Source organism: Hordeum vulgare, chromosome 7H (genome assembly GCF_904849725.1).
Source record: "Hordeum vulgare subsp. vulgare chromosome 7H, MorexV3_pseudomolecules_assembly, whole genome shotgun sequence".
Taxonomy (NCBI): Eukaryota; Viridiplantae; Streptophyta; class Magnoliopsida; order Poales; family Poaceae; genus Hordeum; species Hordeum vulgare.
This window is the reverse complement of record NC_058524.1, coordinates 79,657,792-79,676,776: the sequence shown is the minus strand read 5'-3', so window position 1 is coordinate 79,676,776 and position 18,985 is coordinate 79,657,792. Positions and strand designations below refer to the sequence as shown.

The following is an 18,985-nucleotide window of genomic DNA, read 5'->3' as shown; positions in this document are numbered from 1 at the left end:
GATGCCCCGATGGGCTGAACCAATGCCTTCCCTAATCTATGTGAGCTCGGAAACTTCTATGTGAGCTCGAAAACTTCTATATGTACAGCTTAGATGTCTTTACAAACAGGAGTTGGTTCTCGGCAAATCAACCCTGATTGTTTGTCCATCTAAGTCCATTACAACTTACTTGTATTTGATCGGATCATCTCATTCTAATACAATTACTTTGGTATTTAAGTATCAATATCACTCAGTTGAACTCTAATCAGATGCCTTGCATTCCTTCTTTCTCTGATTTGGAACCGATACTCACATCAGGTCCTGTTTAGATCACCACACCCATTGTTGGGTTATTATCCGATAGTATCCTTCACATTCAAAATTATTGTGATATTCTTCGCATGATACATGATGCCATTGGTAAATTGTGTCTTCTCCCTCTCATAAGTTGTATCATATGCTTTTGTCAGCCATGCTCTTCAAGCATGTGTTAATTACTCTTGAAATTTGCGGTATATGTTCCTAAGATGCCCCGATGGGTTGAACCAATGCCTTCCCTAATATGTGTGAGCTCGGAAACTTCTATGGGTCATAATGTACTAGTGCTTGCGAGTTAAAATTTCAACGCTACAACTTCATCGAAAGCGAGGAGTAAATGGAAGGTGATGCATTGATGTAGTGGGAGTCGACCTTGAACTGTGTATTCATGCCCATGGACCCGGTGTATGTCTTATCATGGAAGCTTCTTGTAACAATAAGATTTCGTTGGTATAACTTATTGATATCGCATCTGTGATCTTGTCCTTTGCAATCGTGGTTCTGGCCATGTTGTTCTACTTTATTTTCATTCTCAGACAAGTTAAAGTGCTTGTCTTCCACATACCAATACACTAGTCTAACCTCTATTCCTATCTACCCTGGTTTCTCGAGAATATCACGGACCTATATAACTTCTTATGAGCTCCTCATCAACTATGATATTTCATTGATTCTTGTTTCCTCGTGTTCTGAGTGGTTGGACACTCAAGGACAATGATAATTGAATTGACTATGCATTGCGATTCAACAATTCATAGCAATCTTCTTTGCTTATGAGTTAGTATTCGATCTTGTCATTCCAAGTTGTTATGCTATATCATCATCTTCATGCTAGAGCTTGACCATGCAATCAGTGTCCCTCATCCCCGAAACACATTTCCAACAGTGCACTAAGCTTACATCGAGTTTTCAACATCATGTTGGTTGTCGCAAAAGACAATTTCGATTCGGAGCTAGCAATCTTATTTGTGATTCTCACAACGTTTCGCTTCACTATTCATTTGCTTGATGTTATCACTGAACGATTACATCTTCATGACACTTCTCGACAAATGTGTGGTGATCATTATCAGCATTATGAGCTCTTCCAGGATATCAATCAAATTCAAGATGAGAAATACCATCCTTGCCCCTCGACGATATATGTTATCATCGACAACCATATTGCCTTCCCTCCAACAAAAACTTGATCACGTTTTGTGTTGTCCCTTGAGTTCCTGGCTATCCAGCTTATGTTATGTTGTACCTTGGAGTATTACCATCTTTTATGTCAACAATGTTGTGATAATTGTTGCACATCTTAAGAATTCTTGATATAGTGATACTTCTCGCCATCACCATTCATTTCTTGGTCCCATGTTGTTTCTAACCGGAATACCGACAAGTGAACTCTCATGTGTGATTCCAATACTTCTGGCAACCCTATTGCTTTGAAGTTAATAAGTGATTGTTTCATTTTTAGTGTGTTGGTTGTTAACTCACCATTTAACACTGGTCGTCCTACTCAGTCCATATTTCTGAGTGCACCCTTCAATCAATGCTTACTTGTTGATGTTTCCTCGAGCATCTGTCATTATATCATTTGATCTGACAAATGTTATCTCCTTGTTCTTCACATTTTTGGAAATTCACCCCTATCGAAATCTTGAGGGATTGTGGCTGAGCCCATTGGCCACACCCTCAACTTCTCCATGTTCACGACGAAGCTTTTGAAAGCACTATGTTTGTGCCTAGCTCATGAAGAATATGTTTGTTAGAAGAACTGTTTTCCCAAAGTTCACGTGCATTCTTGCCGCCGTGAATATGAGAAGGTTTTGTTTCGCTTCCTCTGGGATCATCTAAATCTTTCACGCATGTGCGAAGTGTTATACGTTTTAAAGATTTGTTATCTTCACTTAATATAACTTTCTTAGCACCCCAAGCCACTGACTCATTTGATCAAGGAAAATAAGTTCATTCACAAGAGCTAATCCAGACTTACACAAGGACCATAGCATCCTCGATGATGGTTCCCAATTCTGGACTCGGTTGCATTTCATTGTAAGAATTCCATCTAGGCACGAATATCTTAACATTGTGTTCATGTGTCTTATAATCCAACTCATGATTCAATACTTTATTCTTTAGTTCATATCCTGAGAATCTTGCATCATCATCTCGTCAGTTCTTGTCGCCCCCTTTTGTTCTCAGGCATCCTAAGTGTGAGGTATCCCGCCATCAATCAGATCCGAGTCTCGCAAGGTTGTCAGAATCGCGATTCTGAATCGGATCGGAGCTACGATGGTAGGATCATGAATCGTAGAATCATAACTACTAGGATCGTAGAAACTTAGATTCTATGAGCAAAATCGTAGAATCGGAGGGGCTAGTTTGGATCGTGAAGTCGTAAGATTCTAAGACTTGAGTCACGATTCCGACAACTTTGGAGTCTCGGGTAGATATGATGGTTGGAACTTTTTCCAAGAATTATAACTTTGGTGTACGATGATGTCTTGTCTAGCAAACCTGGCTAGATGACCTATTGTTATTTTATCTTCCTTAGTAAGGTTAGCCATTCTCCCCTGAGGAAATTCTATGACTTATTTTATAAGTTGTTCCTCATAGATCCTTTGTGTACCGAAATTCTGGCCTTACCTGATGACCATGTTGATGCTACCTTGAAACACGAATGTGGTACTTCAAATGTCAACAGGATCATTGGAAGCGCATTGCTAAAATGTTCTTGATCAATTATCCAAAAGTGTTGTATGGGTAAACATCAAGATTCTCCTTGCCCTTTTATCTAAATGGTTATGTACTTGATGACCTATCGTGTATACCATGCTCTGTTTTCCTTGGGAATGGTATACTCTAATACTTGTGTGTGAACACATTTTCCTTTCTATTGGTCTATTTAACCTTTCTTGTAATCTAATTCCCTACATAGGTAAAAACCTCGATGTATAACTTTGTCAGTAAGACCCTCTTACTATTGTGGATAATATTTTGGTAGCCGCCGGTGGATGAGAACTTAGCCTATTGATCCGCCTCATTACAACGAGCGGGAAAATAGTCCTATTCTCCCCCCCCCCCCGCCCTTGGTACTGACGTTGTTGCCAACATAACTAACACGCTATCTTGTGACATATCTTGCTACCAAGACCCTATAAGACGTCACCGCTTTGCCATCTTTTGACACGCATGGTGGGCCCATAACCTGACTCTCATGTACATCTTTGACTCCAAAGTATCCTTTGCACTTGTCTTCATGTGAAATTCCCAAGCCACCGTCCAATGGGATGGTCTAATCTAGTATCAGACGCAATATTTATTTTCATTGCGCTAGACCCCTTTCATCTCTATTAGGCATCAATCGATTGCCTAACCGTTTGAAACCTTTGTACCATTGCATATTTCTCTCAATAATTTTCGTAAGTTACAACTTGAGGAATAATTCATGTCTTCTTCCCTGAGTTCGCTGTTAGGTGCCCAACTTTGTGTAGCTATGTTCTGCCATAATTTTCCCTCTAATCGCATTCGTAGGACGAAGAAGATTCTGAAGGAAGGATGACGACTTCAACAGTATGACCTGAAACCAAGAATTGAAGACAACAATGAAAGGGATCAATTTCTTCGGGAAGAGCAAACAAGACCGAGAAGATTCATAGAATTTCATAACCAAACCTTCCCCCTTACTTCTACCTCTTAATTTTCGGGACGAGAATTTCCTTTGGTGGTGGAGAGTTGTGACACCATGTGATTCATGTTATAGTGATCCGTGTAGTTAAGCTACAACAACCTCTCAGGTTAAGCTAATGGATTTTTATAAATAGTGTTTGATCATCTTTGATGGATGGCGATCATGATATATAGGCATGCATGCATGGAAGCGCGAAACTCGAAACTCGATGATGGATGGCGATCGAATTCGGATAGGCCTTTGCAGTTCGACTCGGATGGGGAATCCTGAATATTGCGTTCAGTTTTGGGGGTGTTTGTTTCCAGGGATTTTTTGGTGTAGGGACTAAGAAAATCCCATGTGAAACAAACAGGAGGGACTTTTAGGGACTAAAAGGGGGTATTTGGGACTATTTGGAGAAGTCTCTATGGGAGGGTCTTTTTGGGACTTTTTGGCACTTTTTTCAACAATGCCCCTACTTTTAGCATGTCATTTAATAACTAGTACTATATTACTAATGGTAACATGGTCTTTTTACATGTCATTTAATGACCTCTAGTTCCTATTTAGTCCCTGAAAACAAACGGGTAGGGACTAGGGACTTTTAAGTTGGGACTAAAAAAAGTCCCGAAACTTCTCAAACAAACACGGCCTTTGATATTCCCCATCGTAACGTGTAGGGTGTATTGTGTTGCTGCAGTCCGAATGGAATCCTGAATCTTTATTCTCCGTTGTCAAAGATTCACCTCGACGTGAAGTTTCTACACGTGAGCTCATATGTTCCCGGTGTAAACAGTAAAATAAATAAAATAATAAATGATTTCAAAATTAATTATAATTTTTTTGGCATATTTCAATAAATGTTTGTTGTGCATGTAAAATTTCATCACCAAATAAAAATGATGAAAGGCATGGTAAAAAAGTAAAATTGATGCTCTCTAAATGTAACTTCCAAACGCATTTTGGAACTTTGATTTTATTTTTTCTTCCCACGACTTCCGACAACCTGATTTCGTAATGAAACTTTGCATGCAAAAGCATTTATTAATGTATGTAAAATAAATCTGAACTTCTTAAAATGTTTTTCTGTTTTTTTTAGTTCACAACTCAGGTGTACCAAGGTACTCTGGAATTAAACTTTTTTGAGGCCCAGATTAAGGCTAAATTGTTTTTTTTTCCGATGATAACGTCCACATGTGTGACATCTCTATACTTCATCCACATGTTTTACTCTTCGTCTGTTCTATTTTACACGAATCTTGAGGATTTCTAATGAAATTGAAGTGCCACGTTCGCAGGCCCGGCCCTGAGAGGGGTAGGAGGGGCGGTCGCCCGGGCCCCCAAACTGCAAGGGCCCCCGCCACGCTTGCATGTAGTCTGTGAAGTGAAAGAGTGGCTCGCATCCATGCTGGTGGTGTGCAGGAATGTGCCATGTACTCGATCCACACAAACATTACACGCATCCATCCCAACCGCAGGGACAAGGTAGCTAACCAGTTCACCTAAAAAGAAAGTAGCCCGGGAGTCCACGACGTCTGAGTGAAGTTATGATCGCTAGCGTTCCGATCGCGAGCCATGACAAACCCTAATCCCAGGCCTCCATCAAGGCGACAAGGCGGGTCTCAGGAGGTGTTGGATGAACTGCCATCAGGCCGCTGCGGTATGCACTCCGGTGAACTCTGCTCTCTCGCCGAGCACCTTCCTCCACCAGGTTCACATCGGTTCATCATCGATCAAGGGCTAACGATCCGATCGATCCGAGGTCTAGCATATAATAACTTATTCATCTCCATATGACTATATTTCTATACGTATATTGCTAATTATGTGATTTATTTTTACATACATGATGCATACCAGCATATCTTGCACTGTTTAAGGAAAAAATGGAACTGTGCTTAGCAATATGGCCTAGAAATTGTACACATAGCAGTGAACAAATAAACATAAATTAGTGTATGATGACTTGATAGAATCACGTTAGGAGCTATTGGATAAAAAAATCAAAGGTAATACTAGCTCTTCGCTGAACCTGATGAGCTGGCGATAGTTCCCTTGTAGGAAGAGGAATGTTAAAAGAAAATTTTAAGATAATATCTGGTGTTGAATCTAGTCTAGAAGAAAAAGGATGCAGCATGTGTAGTTCCCTTTGCCCCTGTGCGGTCCTCTACTTTTGTTATGTCGACATTACTCGGTAGAGATTACTTGTTTATGCAACGATTTTCATTTTGCAAAGTTATACCCATTTCCTGACACTATTGTTTCTTGTATCAAAACATGCACAGTATGAACCATGTACGATTCAGCTGAACAGAGCATTTGGTCGTTGCTAAAACTGTATGCTCGGTTAACTTTATTCTAGATAAATGACATTTTCATTCAATCGATATGCCGAGGTAATACAGCCACACCAAGCAAAGGCCTCTGCATCGCACGATGAACACGGTGACCACGCCCAACCCAATCAAAACGAGGAAGCCGTATGTTCTAACTCGCTGCACATGCCGTTGATGACTGACTAGTGAGCTGACAATTCAGTTCGGCTCTTACCGTAAGTTTCAAGCCTGGACAAATAAAATGCCGCGTATTATAAATGGAATGCTAAACTTGTTAGAGTTGTGTCGAATATTGTGTATAAGGTAGGTTACAGTTGGACTTGTAGTTGTATTGTGTTTAGATAGGATATGGAGTCGTGTCCAAACAGGACACTTATATCCTAGGCCCTTCATATATAGCGGGGGTAGACACACGATGTAACATATGCCAACATAATAGCACATGTGTGCAGGGGGAGCCGGCGGCGTGTGCCGGCGCCCAAGACGGTCATGGTGCGGTATTGTGACGGTGTCACGGAAAGGAGCGCCCGTAGTCATGCCCCGGAGATGTAGCCATATCGGTGAACCTCGTTAACAAATCTTGATGTCGTGCTCGTGTGATTGTTTGATCCTCGAATGATTGACAGTGTGCCTCGGATTTATTCTAACAAAACTAGTTTTCTATACAAAGGGTAATATACCCCCAAGCACCTGAAAGATCCCATGTCAACAAAATTTTGACGGGACTAAAACATCAACAGGCATCAGAATCAGCAGCGGCTCATGTTTTCCACTGTCAATATGCGAGCTGTGCATGCGAGCCGATCATCTCTCCCTCTCGGACTGACGCAGTTTTCATGACCGTCATCTCACGTTGCAGCAATGGGTGCTGCCAGACTGCAATTTTCTCCACAGGCAGATCATGTGCTGGGGGACTGATAGTGTTAGGTGATGTAACCATCGAAGCAACCAGCCGCCTGGTAGAACCTGACATCGAGCCGATACTCTACCGGTCGATGAGTGATATTGAATTTCTCTTCCCACATGCCCATGCTGACATCTTCCATCTTCAATAGCCGCACAATAAAGAATCAACAGTTATCCATCACCATTTCTCCATGACGTGAGTAAATTCAGTGAGTTGGTAGGTGTTGGGTAGCGTCTAAGAGATAGATTCTTAGTGATACGTCTTCATCGTATCTATTTTTCTAAACTCTTTTGCCCTTGTTTTGGACTTTAATTTGCATGATTTGAATGGAACTAATCCGGACTAACGCTGTTTTCAGCAGAATTGCCATGATGTTGTTTTTGTGCAGAAATGAAAGTTCTCGGAACGTTCTAAAAATTTACATAGAATTTTTCTAGAAAATATGAAAAATATCTGCGCAAAGATCCACCGGAGGGGATGGGCCAGTGGGCCACAAGCCCTGTTACCGCGGCAACCAAGCTTGTGGGGCCCACGTGGCTCTGCTGCCCCAAACTCAGCTCTATAAATTCACTTTCGAACGGAAAAAAATCAGAAGAAAAGATTTCGTCGCGTTTGCAATACGGAGGCGCCGCCACATCCTGTTCTACATCTGGAGGACAAATCTGGAGTCCGTTTTGTGCTCCGGAGAGGGGAAATCGTCGCCATCGTCATCATCAACCTTCTTCCCTCTCCAATTCCATGAATCTCTTCATCGTTCGTGAGTAATCTATTCGTAGGCGCACTGGACGGTGATGAGTAGGATGAGATCTATCACGTAATCGAGTTAGTTTTGACGGGGATTGATCCCTAGTATCCAGTATGTTCTGAGATTGATGTTGCTACTACTTTGTCATGCTTAATGTTTGTCACTAGGGCCCGAGTGCCATGATTTCAGATCTGAAATTATTATGTTGTCACCAATATATGTGTGTTTTAGATCCGATCTTGCAAGTTGTAGTTACCTACTATGTGTTATGACCCGGCAACCCCGGAGTGACAATAACCGGAACCACTCCCGATGATGACCATAGTTTGAGGAGTTCATGTGTTCACCATGTGCTAATGCGTTGTTCCGGTTCTTTATTAAAAGGAGAACCTTAATATCCCGTAGTATCCTTTTGGACCCCGCTGCCACGGGAGGAATGGACAATAGATGTCATGCAAGTTCTTTTCCCTAAGCACGTATGACTACACACGGAATGCATGCCTACATCACATTGACGAACGGGAGCTAGCCACATATCTCTTTGTGTTATAACTGTTGCATGATGAATATCATCCAAACGAATCACCGACCTATTGCCTACGAGTTTATCCCACTGCTGTTGTCACTTGTTTTACTCTACTACTGTTATTTGTTTTGCTCTGCTGCTGTTACTTGTTTTGCTCTGCTGCTGTTACTACTTCTGCTACTTGCTACTGTTGCCACTTGGTACCGATGTCACTACTGCTGTTCCTTGTCACTGCTGTTACTCGTTACACTGCTCCTACCCGCTACAATACTTTTTCGCTCGACGTTGCCGGGAAAAGACTATTTCCGTCTATGGGCAACTTCTGGCACCATTGATACAACAGTTAGGAATAGTCTGCCATCAACAGATCGTTTCTGGCACCGTTGTTATCATACTACTTTGCTGCTGATACTTTGCTTGCAGATACTAATTTTTCAGGTGTGGTTGAATCTGACACATTCAGCTGCTAATACTCGAGAGTATCCTCTCACTTCCTGCCTGGTGAACCAACAAATTTGGGTTGAATACTCTACCCTCGAAAACTACCGCAAACCCACGCGCTGGTGGGCCATTGCAAGACAATTGCTAATTGTTGAGCAACTGGGAGCAGTTCTGGATCTGTTGTCGCGAAGGCATCAAGTCAGGGACACGTCAACAATATTCTTCTAGTGTCGTTGTCGGGGCCTGCCGTTAGCAGCATTTTTCTGGCGCCGTTGTCGGGGAAGGATTGATATATTCTCTGAGTCACTTGGGATTTATATCTGCTGATCACTATGAAGAATCTGAAAGATCCCAAAACCAAAGTCTTGCCCTCAACTACGAGGGGAGGTAAGGAACTGCCATCTAGCTCTGCACTTGATTCACCTTCAGTTTTGAGTAAGTTTGCGACATCACCTCCTGTTAGAAATTTTGATATTTCGACTGTGCTAGATGATGCTAAAGGTGCTACTGCTATTGATGATGCTTATGATGCTACTATGCCTGATACTGCTAGAGATGTTATGCCTGATACTACTATGCCTGATACTGCTAGAGATGTTATGCCTGATGATGTTAGAGATGCTCTTTTGCCTGATGATGCTATGCTTGATATAGCTAGAGATACTACTTTGCCTGATGTGTCACTAAGGGTGGTCCTTGATGATCATATTGCTAGAGTTACTACCAATGCTCGTGATGCTTCTGAAACTGCCGATACTATTGATATGGAACCTTCTTTTGCTCCTGCTAGATCTAGCTCTCCTAGATATGAATTTCCTGATATACCTGAGGGTTACGTTATGGAGGGAGAGATAGCTGAGGATTTTCTTGTGTGTAAGGATGCCTATGACGCTGAGAAATTACTTTTCAAGTGGAAGGAAAAATATCAGAAAGCTATGATGAAATATGACCCGAAGTTTGCCACTTCACCTATCTTTATTACCGATAAGGATTATGAATTCTCTGTCGATCCTGAGATAATCTCTCTAGTCGAATCTGATCCTTTCCACGGTTATGAGTCTGAGACGGTCGTAGCACATCTTACCAAACTACACGATATATCCACCCTTTTTACAAGTGAGGAGAAGATCCGCCACTACTATATCCTTAAGTTGTTTTCTTTCTCTCTAAAGGATGACGCTAAAGCCTGGTTCACTTCTCTTGCTCCTGGATGTGTGAGTAGTCCCCAGGATATGGTCTATTACTTCTGTGAGAAATATTTCCCTGCCCATAAGAAGCAAGCTGCATTGCAAGAAATATACAACTTTGCTCAACTCAAAGAAGAGAGTCTCCCACAAGCTTGGGGGAGGCTCGTCCAGCTACAGAATGCTTTGCCTGATCACCCTCTTAAGAAGAACGAGATACTTGATATCTTCTATAACGGACTTACCGATGCTTCTAGAGACCATCTAGATAGTTGTGTCGGTTGTGTTTTTAGGAAACGAACTGTAGAACAAGCTGAGACTCTACTGAATAACATCTTGATCAACGATAATGCTTGGACTATTCCCGAACCACCTCCTAAGCCAACTTCCAAGAAAAGAGGTATTCTATTCCTAAGTCCCGAAGATATGCAAGAAGCCAAGAAATCTATGCAAGAGAAAGGCATTAGATCCAAAGATGTCAAAATTCTGCCACCTATCGAAGAGATCCATGGTCTCGATAACCCGATACAGGTAGTAGAAGTAAATTCTCTGCGTAGGTTTGATGAGAGTGATATTCCTTTTGATAAACCTGCTAGCCTATGCTTTGATGAATTTGACAACTTTGTTGCCAAACAACAGAGTTTCAATGATTATGTTAGCAGACATTTGGAACAAAGTACTCGTATGCTTAGTCATTTAAGTGCTTGTGTAGACAGAAATGTCAATGATCTGAAGTATCTGAGTAAACATGCCTCTATGATTACTACTCAGGTAGAACAAGTACTTAAAGCTCAAAATGACTTGCTCAATGAATTAAATGACAACTCTGTCAGAGTCATTACTAGAGGAGGCAAAATGACTCAGGAACCTTTGTATCCTCAGGGTCATCCTAAGAGAATTGATCAAGATTCTCAAGGAATTAATGCATATACACCCATTCATCCTAAGGAGAAGAAGAAGGATGATAGAAACCTGCATGTTAGTTCACCAAATACCGTCACACCTAAAGAACCAAATAATATTTCTGCGTCTGATGCAGAAACACAGTCTGGTGATGAACATGAACCTGGTGATAATATGGACAGCGATGTTCATAATGATGCTCAACCTAGCAATGATAAGGATGTGGATATTGAACCTACGGTTAATCCTGATAACCCACAACCTAAGAGATACGATAAGAATGACTCCACTGCTAGGAAGCATGGTAAAGAAAGAGAGCCATGGGTTCAGAGACCTATGCCCTTTCCTCCTAAGCCATCCAAGAAAAAGGATGATGAGGATTTTGAGCGCTTTATTGAAATGATAAGACCCGTCTTTCTGCAGATGTGGTTAGTTGATATGCTCAAAATGTCTCCATATGCCAAGTACATGAAAGATATCGTGACCAATAAACGGAAGATACCAGATCTTGAGATCTCCACCATGCTTGCCAATTACACTTTCCAAGGTGGAACTCCTAAGAAACTTGGTGATCCCGGAGTGCCCACTATACCTTGCTCCATTAAAGGAAACTCCGTAAGAACTGCCTTATGTGACCTTGGAGCCGGTGTTAGTGTTATTCCTCTCTCTCTTTATCGTAGACTTGAACTGGATAAGTTGACACCCACTGACATTTCTTTGCAAATGGAAGACAAATCAACTGCTTTCCCTGTTGGCATTTGCAAGGATGTGACTGTTGTGGTTGCTAACACCACTATCTTAACAGACTTTGTTATCTTGGATATTTCCGAGGACGATTCCATGGCTGTCATCCTCGGAAGACCTTTTTAAACACTGCTGGGGCTGTTATAGATTGTAACAAAGGCAATGTCACTTTCCATGTCAACGGTAATGAGCATATCGTGCACTTTCTCAAGAAATGATATCAAGTACATTGCATCAATGCTATCGAGAAAACTTCATCGATTCTTATTGGGAGCTTTGAATGCGCTATTCCTCGTGTCAAGATGAAGTATGATTTTCTTGTTGGGGAGATTCATATCTTCATTGAGTTGACTTAGTGGCTATTCGAAAATTCTCCATTCTCTCTTGCGATTCGAGAAAGTTTTGTCATGAGGATTTGATCAACCCCATTGACGGATTTCTTTCGATGACCATGAAATGGATGAATCAAAGAGTCACATACCTGTGTTTTAAGCTTTCACTTTCTTTTGCTTAGAAGAAAAATGATAGATTTAGTTTAGTTTTCCTGTTTTCTGTTTTAGCGTCTCGGATAAAAATACCCCGAAAATAAAAGTTCTCCGATGGTCCTGAAAATCTAGTATGATTTTTTCTGGAATATTTGAAAAATACTGGGACTGAGAGCTGGCCTGGGGGCCACCCCAGTGGGCCACAAGCCCTGTCACCGCGGCCACCCCCCTGGCCGCGGCAAGCAAGCTTGTGGGGCCCACATGGCCCCCCTCCACTCATTCCAGCTCCCATCCTCTTCCTCTACCTCCAGAAAAAACATTTTCACAGCTCAAACCCGTGTTCTTGCTCATTTGGCTGTGATTTTCGATCTCCTTGCTGAAAGCATCATTCTCCGAACCGTTTTGGGGAAATTACTCCTTGTTAAGTGACTCCTCCATTGGTCCAATTAGTTTTTGCTCTAGTGCTTTATCCTTCGCGTATTCTTGCTACCTTGGTGACCCTGTTCTTGAGCTTGAAATGTTGATTTTAGCTGGTCCCAAGTAGTTTGAGCGCGTGATACGGTCTCTAGGCACTAGTAGGAGTAGTTGCTACAAGGTGTGGTTGGTATTTATTCACTCTTCTCTTGAACTTCAAAATTTTCAGCAAAAGAAATTATGTTCAGGAGGAAGTTTCATGGTGGTTCCTCAAGTAAGAAGGGTCCCCGTCTTTCTATTCGGGAGCCCGATCCTTATCAACTAAGGGACGCACCGGTACAACCATGTGAATGGCCTTCCGATGAGTTCATGATCGAAGCAGGCTTCAAGGATGAGTTTGATACACTTGACCGCAATGCCGGGTTAGAAGAATTCCTCTCAGATAAATGTGAACAGTATGCTATGCTCATTGCCTCTTTCATGCGTAGATTTAAATTTTCAGTTGGCCGTGACTCATCCATACTGTTTGATTTGTATGATAAATCCTATGCCATGGATTTGGAAGATTTCAATAGGATTTGCAAAATACCCGATGGGGGTAATCTTAAAGATCCTGCTAAATCTTCGGTTAGAGATTTTTTCTCTAGTATATCTGTTGGAGAAACTAGAGACATCACGCAAGCTACCATAGGAAGCATTCATTTCCCTGCCTTGCACTACTTTGCCCTCTTCGTAGGTAGGTGCATTAACGGTAAGGTTGAACATTGTCACCTATGCGCATCCGACCTTAGTATTCTTAAGAGCGCAGTTACGGGTGACAAAAGCTTCAACATGGGAGTTATTATAGCAAGGAGGCTGAATAAGAACGCTATTGAGGGAGATTTCTTTGGCGGCATCTATGCCACTCGCATAGCAAATTTTCTTGGAGTACCCATCCACGCAGGAGATCCCCTGCTCCATACAGCTTTCCTTGACCGCATCGCTTTGACACGCTACCAGTTCCTTGAGAGGGGTGATGAATCCCTCCTATACCGATTGATATTTAACAGGCAGCGTGTTTTCCATATTACCCTTCCTGCTCCTGCTTTCTTTGACTTTCAGGTTAAACGGAGATACTACATAACCATAGGAGAGGAACAGGAGTATGAGAGGGAGGAGACGGCTGCCCGTCTTCGTGAGGCAGCTATTCAGGCAGTGGCTGCAGCGCTCCCGTATAACCCCGATTATGATTTTTGGTTTCGCCAGGACCGTCCTTGGGAGTAGACCAAGCTAGACCAAAAGCCTAATCTTGGGGGAGTACGTGTTCTCACCGACCTTACATTAATGCTTATGCTTTTACTTTGTTCGTCGGTGTTCACACTTTGCCACTGTATTATCCATGCTAGTTTATTTTCGTTTTCTTGTTTTCTTGTTTTGTGTCCTTTTGAGAAAACCCAAAAAGATTTCCCTTTCTTCTTTTGCTTGTTGGGAGCTTTCCCGTGTAAATAGTTTTCTTTTTCTTTGGGTCAAGGTAGAAGATATTGGTTACAATATTTAATAGCTCTTGCATGCATACCTGTTTAGCTTTCAAAGAGCCATATTACTTTGTCTTCTCCTTTGTGTTTGCCTGCAGATTTCAGCTTAGTCCAATGCATGAGCACTCTTATTATTGTTCACATTGTTCGATCGTGCAAGTGAAAGTCAATGATGATGATATATGAAGAAGTGACTGAGACTGGAAAAGCTGGTATGAACTCTATATATTTTGTTTTTGTAAATATGACTAGCTTGTCATCCCAGATTCAGCTTTGTTGTGAGAGAACCATGTTTGCAATGACAACTTAGAGATCATAGTTTCTGATGGCATGCTTATTTAGCTAGGAGCTTATAATGGTTTGTCTTGAATGCCAACATAGATTTTGAGATAACTATGATGTAGTATGATAGGATGGTATTCTCCTTTGAATGATTCAAGTGGCTTGACTTGGCGCATGTTCATGCATGTAGTTGAAACAAAAATCAAAATAGCCTCTATGATGTTCGTGTTCATGGTGATTTATATCCTATTCATGCTTGCACTCCATGTTAGTCAAACTCATTGCATTCTGATGACTGTTGTCGCTCTCTAGTTGGTTGCTTCCCAGTCTTTTGCTAGCCTTCACTTGTACTAAGTGGAATACTGCTTGTGCATCCACTTCCATAAACCCAAAAGTTTTTCCATGCGAGTCTACCATACCTACCTATTTGCGGTATTTACCTGCCGATCCAAGTAAATTTGCATGTGCCATTCTCTAAACCTTCAAGAAATATTCTGTTTTGCATACCCGAACCGCTCATGTGGTGATAGGGGCTATTGGTATCTTCCATGTTAGGCGTGTTATCCTCGACATGTGTTTATTCACTGTCATTCACGAGAAAGGGGCCAGTAATTGGAATGCCTAGTTCCACGCTTAAATCGAAAACATAACTGTAAAAGAAGACTCCCCCCGGATTGATGTTAGTATGGACGGTACCCGAGGATTCGGCTAGCCGTGGAGTGTGATTGATTGGTGGTGGGGGAGTTATAACTTTACTTTTCTGTTTGGGAACCGCTTATAGCATGAATAGCATGGAAGATATTGAGAACTCTTGGTCATTGCATTGACAATGAAAGCATGCCACCCAAAATTATTATCTCTGTTTTCAAAGCTTGAGCTCTGGCACCTCTGCAAATCAATGCTTCCCTCTGCGAAGGGCCTGTCTATTTATTTTCATGTTGAGTCATCCTCTTCTTATATAAGCACCAATTAGAGAGCACCTCTATCTTTTTTATGCTTTGCTTTTGATTGATATTGAGTATGACTATGACTGGATCTTCGTTGCTATGAATTACAATGTTTAGTCAGCCCTTGATCTTTGAAAGTGCTTTGCATTTATGTTTTGCGGTCTCAGAAAGAGCTAGCGAGATACCACCTATTCATATTGCTTCATGCTTGTTTTGATTGAATTATTGGTATATGAAACTCATTATTATTTGCTCGCTAGCTGATTATGCCATTGATATTAGTTTACCGAGAGACCTTTGTGTCACTTGCTTATGTGGTTAACTTGTGATCTTGCTGAAATTCTGGTTATGAGTTAGACATAGTTGCAACAACAAGATCAAACAGAGTTTGTCAAAGTTTTTCTTTCTCTTTCAGTTTGTCAATTGAGTTGCTTGAGGACAAGCAATGTTTTAAGCTTGGGGGAGTTGATACGTCTCCATCGTATCTACTTTTCCAAACTCATTTGCCCTTGTTTTGGACTCTAATTTGCATGATTTGAATGGAACTAACCCGGACTGACGCTGTTTTCAGCAGAATTGCCATGGTGTTGTTTTTGTGCAGAAATGAAAGTTCTCGGAACGTCCTGAAAATTTCCGGAGAATTTTTCTGGAAAATATGAAAAATACCTGCACAAAGATCCACCGGAGGGGATGGGCCAGTGGGCCACAAGCCCTGTTGCCGCGGCCACCCCCTGGCCGCGGCAACCAAGCTTGTGGGGCCCACGTGGCTCTGCTGGCCCCAAACTCAGCTCTATAAATTCACTTTTGCCCAGAAAAAAATCAGAAGAGAAGATTTCATCGCGTTTGCGATACGGAGGCGCCGCCACATCCTGTTCTTCATCTAGAGGACAGATCTGGAGTCCGTTTTGGGCTCCGGAGAGGGGAAATCGTCGCCATCGTCATCATCAACCTTCTTCCCTCTCCAATTCCACGAAGCTCTTCATCGTTCGTGAGTAATCTATTTTTATGCTCGTTGGGCGGTGATGAGTAGGATGAGATCTATCATGTAATCGAGTTAGTTTTGACGGAGATTGATCCCTAGTATCCACTATGTTCTGGGATTGATGTTGCTACTACTTTGCCATGCTTAATGCTTGTCACTAGGGCCCGAGTGACATGATTTCAGATCTGAAATTATTATGTTGTCACCAATATATGTGTGTTTTAGATCCGATCTTGCAAGTTGTAGTTACCTACTATGTGTTATGACCCGACAACCCCGGAGTGACAATAACCGGAACCACTCCCAGTGATGACCATAGTTTGAGGAGTTCATGTGTTCACCAAGTGCTAATGCGTTACTCCCGTTCTTTATTAAAAGGAGAACCTTAATATCCCGTATTATCCTTTTGGACCCCACTGCCACAGGAGGGATGGACAATAGATGTCATGCAAGTTCTTTTCCCTAAGCACATATGACTACACACGGAATGCATGCCTACATCACATTGACGAACGGGAGCTAGCCACATATCTCTCCGTGTTATAACTGTTGCATGATGAATATCATCCAAACGAATCACCGACTCGTTGCCTACGAGTTTGTCCCACTGCTGTTGTCACTTGTTTTACTGTGCTGTTGTTACTTGTTTTACTCTGCTGCTGTTACTTGTTTTGCTCTGCTGCTGTTACTACTGCTGCTACTTGCTACTGTTGCCACTTGCTACCGCTGTCACTACGGATGTTCCTTGCCACTGCTGCTACCCGCTAAAATACTTTTTCGCTCGACGTTGACGGGAAAAGACTATTTCCGTCTACGGGCAACTTCTGGTGCCATTGATACAACAGTTAGGAATAGTCTGTCGTCAATAGATCGTTTCTGGCACCGTTGTTATCATACTACTTTGTTGCTGATACTTTGCTTGCAGATACTAATCTTTCAGGTGTGGTTGAATCTGACACATTCAGCTGCTAATACTCGAGAGTATCCTCTCACTTCCTTCCTAGCGAACCAACAAATTTGGGTTGAATACTCTACCCTCGAAAACTGTCGCGAACCCACGCGCTGGTGGGTCATTGCAAGACAATTGCTAATTGTTGAGCAACTGGGAGCAGTTCTGGCTCTGTTATCGCGAAGGCATCAAGTCAGGGACACGTCAACAACATTCTTCTAGTGTCGTTGTCGGGGACTGCCGTTAGCACTTACCCGAAGTGTCTGCTTGTCAAACTCAGATACGATGTAGCGTGTAATATCTGATGAGATCACATAGCCAGGCCCATTAGCATAACTTGGGTAAGCCTCCTCTGGCCATTCCTAGAAAGAAACAAGAAAACTATGATTAAGATGCCCTTTCGGTATAAGTACAAAAATCATGGAGACGGAAGGACAACACAAAGTACATAACGCCAGATTTTGTTGTCCCAAGATTAGATTATTCATGTTCACCAAGTACCATATGATCGAGATGGTTAGAAACATTGCAGCTGTGAAACCAATGAATGATTCTGATATTAATGATCTAGGAATGGGGGCATTAGAACGGTTATGTGAGGATCTTGTGCCTCCTTCACTTGTGCCTGAAGAGGCAAATGACATCGTTGACAGGGGGTATGTGGCTCCTCTTCAAACGTCGATAAGCACAGAAACTGAGACCGGTTATGTGGACCGGTACGAGGATCGGGATAGGCCGAAAAGAACATGGAAGAGAAAGATATATCCTGTATCGGCGGTGCGTAGAAGTGCAAGATTTAAGACAGCGAAGAAATTTCATGATGAGAGATGAGAGGAATTTTCTGGAATAGCAGAGGTCTAGCAGACTTGGCTAAAAGGAGGTTTCTAGCGGAAGCATCTATTGAGCACAAATTAGATTTCATTGTTCTCATGGAAACGGGGAGAGATAATTTTACTGCGCAATTTTTAGGAACGTTATCTGGTGGTGTAGAGTTTGACTGGCACTGTCTACCTCCAAGAGGAAGATCCGGGGGGATCTTGCTTGGGGTGAAGTGCGAGACGCTACAAGTCCGGAACGTGGTGTTCGGGGACTTTTCTATAAAATTTATAGTTCGGTCAAAGGTGGATGTATTCCAATGGGCCCTGGTAGCAGTATACGGGGCAGCCCATCCTGAGCTCAAGAGAGACTTCTTGGCTGACCTTGTCCGGATATGTGGGGATGAGTGGTTGCCAATTCTAGTTGGTGGAGATTTTAATATAATCAGAAGACGAGACGAGAAAAACAATGTGAACTTTGATGACAGATGGTCATTCATGTTTAACTCTATCATCGAAAGCCTTGATTTGCGAGAAATTAAGCTATTAGGCAGAAAATTTATTGGGCGAACAACCTACCTAATCCAACTTTTGAGAAGTTGGACCGGGTCCTTGCGAGTGTGGATTGGGAGCAGAAGTTTCCTCATGTCACAGTTCGCGCTATGCCCAGAGCCATATCCGATCATACCCCATTGTTTGTAGACTCAGGGGAGACAACTCATGTGGGGAATAAAAACCTCTTCTCATTCGAGTTAGGATGGCTCGAAAGAGAGGGTTTCGTGGTTCTCATTGCCAGGGAGTGGGCCATGGATATGGGAGGAACCTCCAAGATTGACAGGTGGCAAAATAAGAT

The 18,985-nt window shown here is 42.2% G+C and overlaps 1 protein-coding gene across 1 annotated transcript in view; it reads right to left on the bottom strand.

The window, feature by feature from the left end:
* Positions 1-7,217: 7,217 nt before the first annotated feature.
* LOC123412090 (hydroxyproline O-galactosyltransferase GALT6-like) overlaps positions 7,218-18,985 on the bottom strand; it is a 36,352-nt gene continuing 24,584 nt past the window's right edge. Inside the window, exons 2-3 of the mRNA XM_045105037.1 lie at positions 17,582-17,679; positions 7,218-7,359 (exon numbers count right to left, since the gene is read on the bottom strand). Of these exons, the coding sequence (XP_044960972.1) occupies positions 7,218-7,359; positions 17,582-17,679 (240 nt within the window). The remainder of the gene's footprint in view (positions 7,360-17,581; positions 17,680-18,985) is intronic.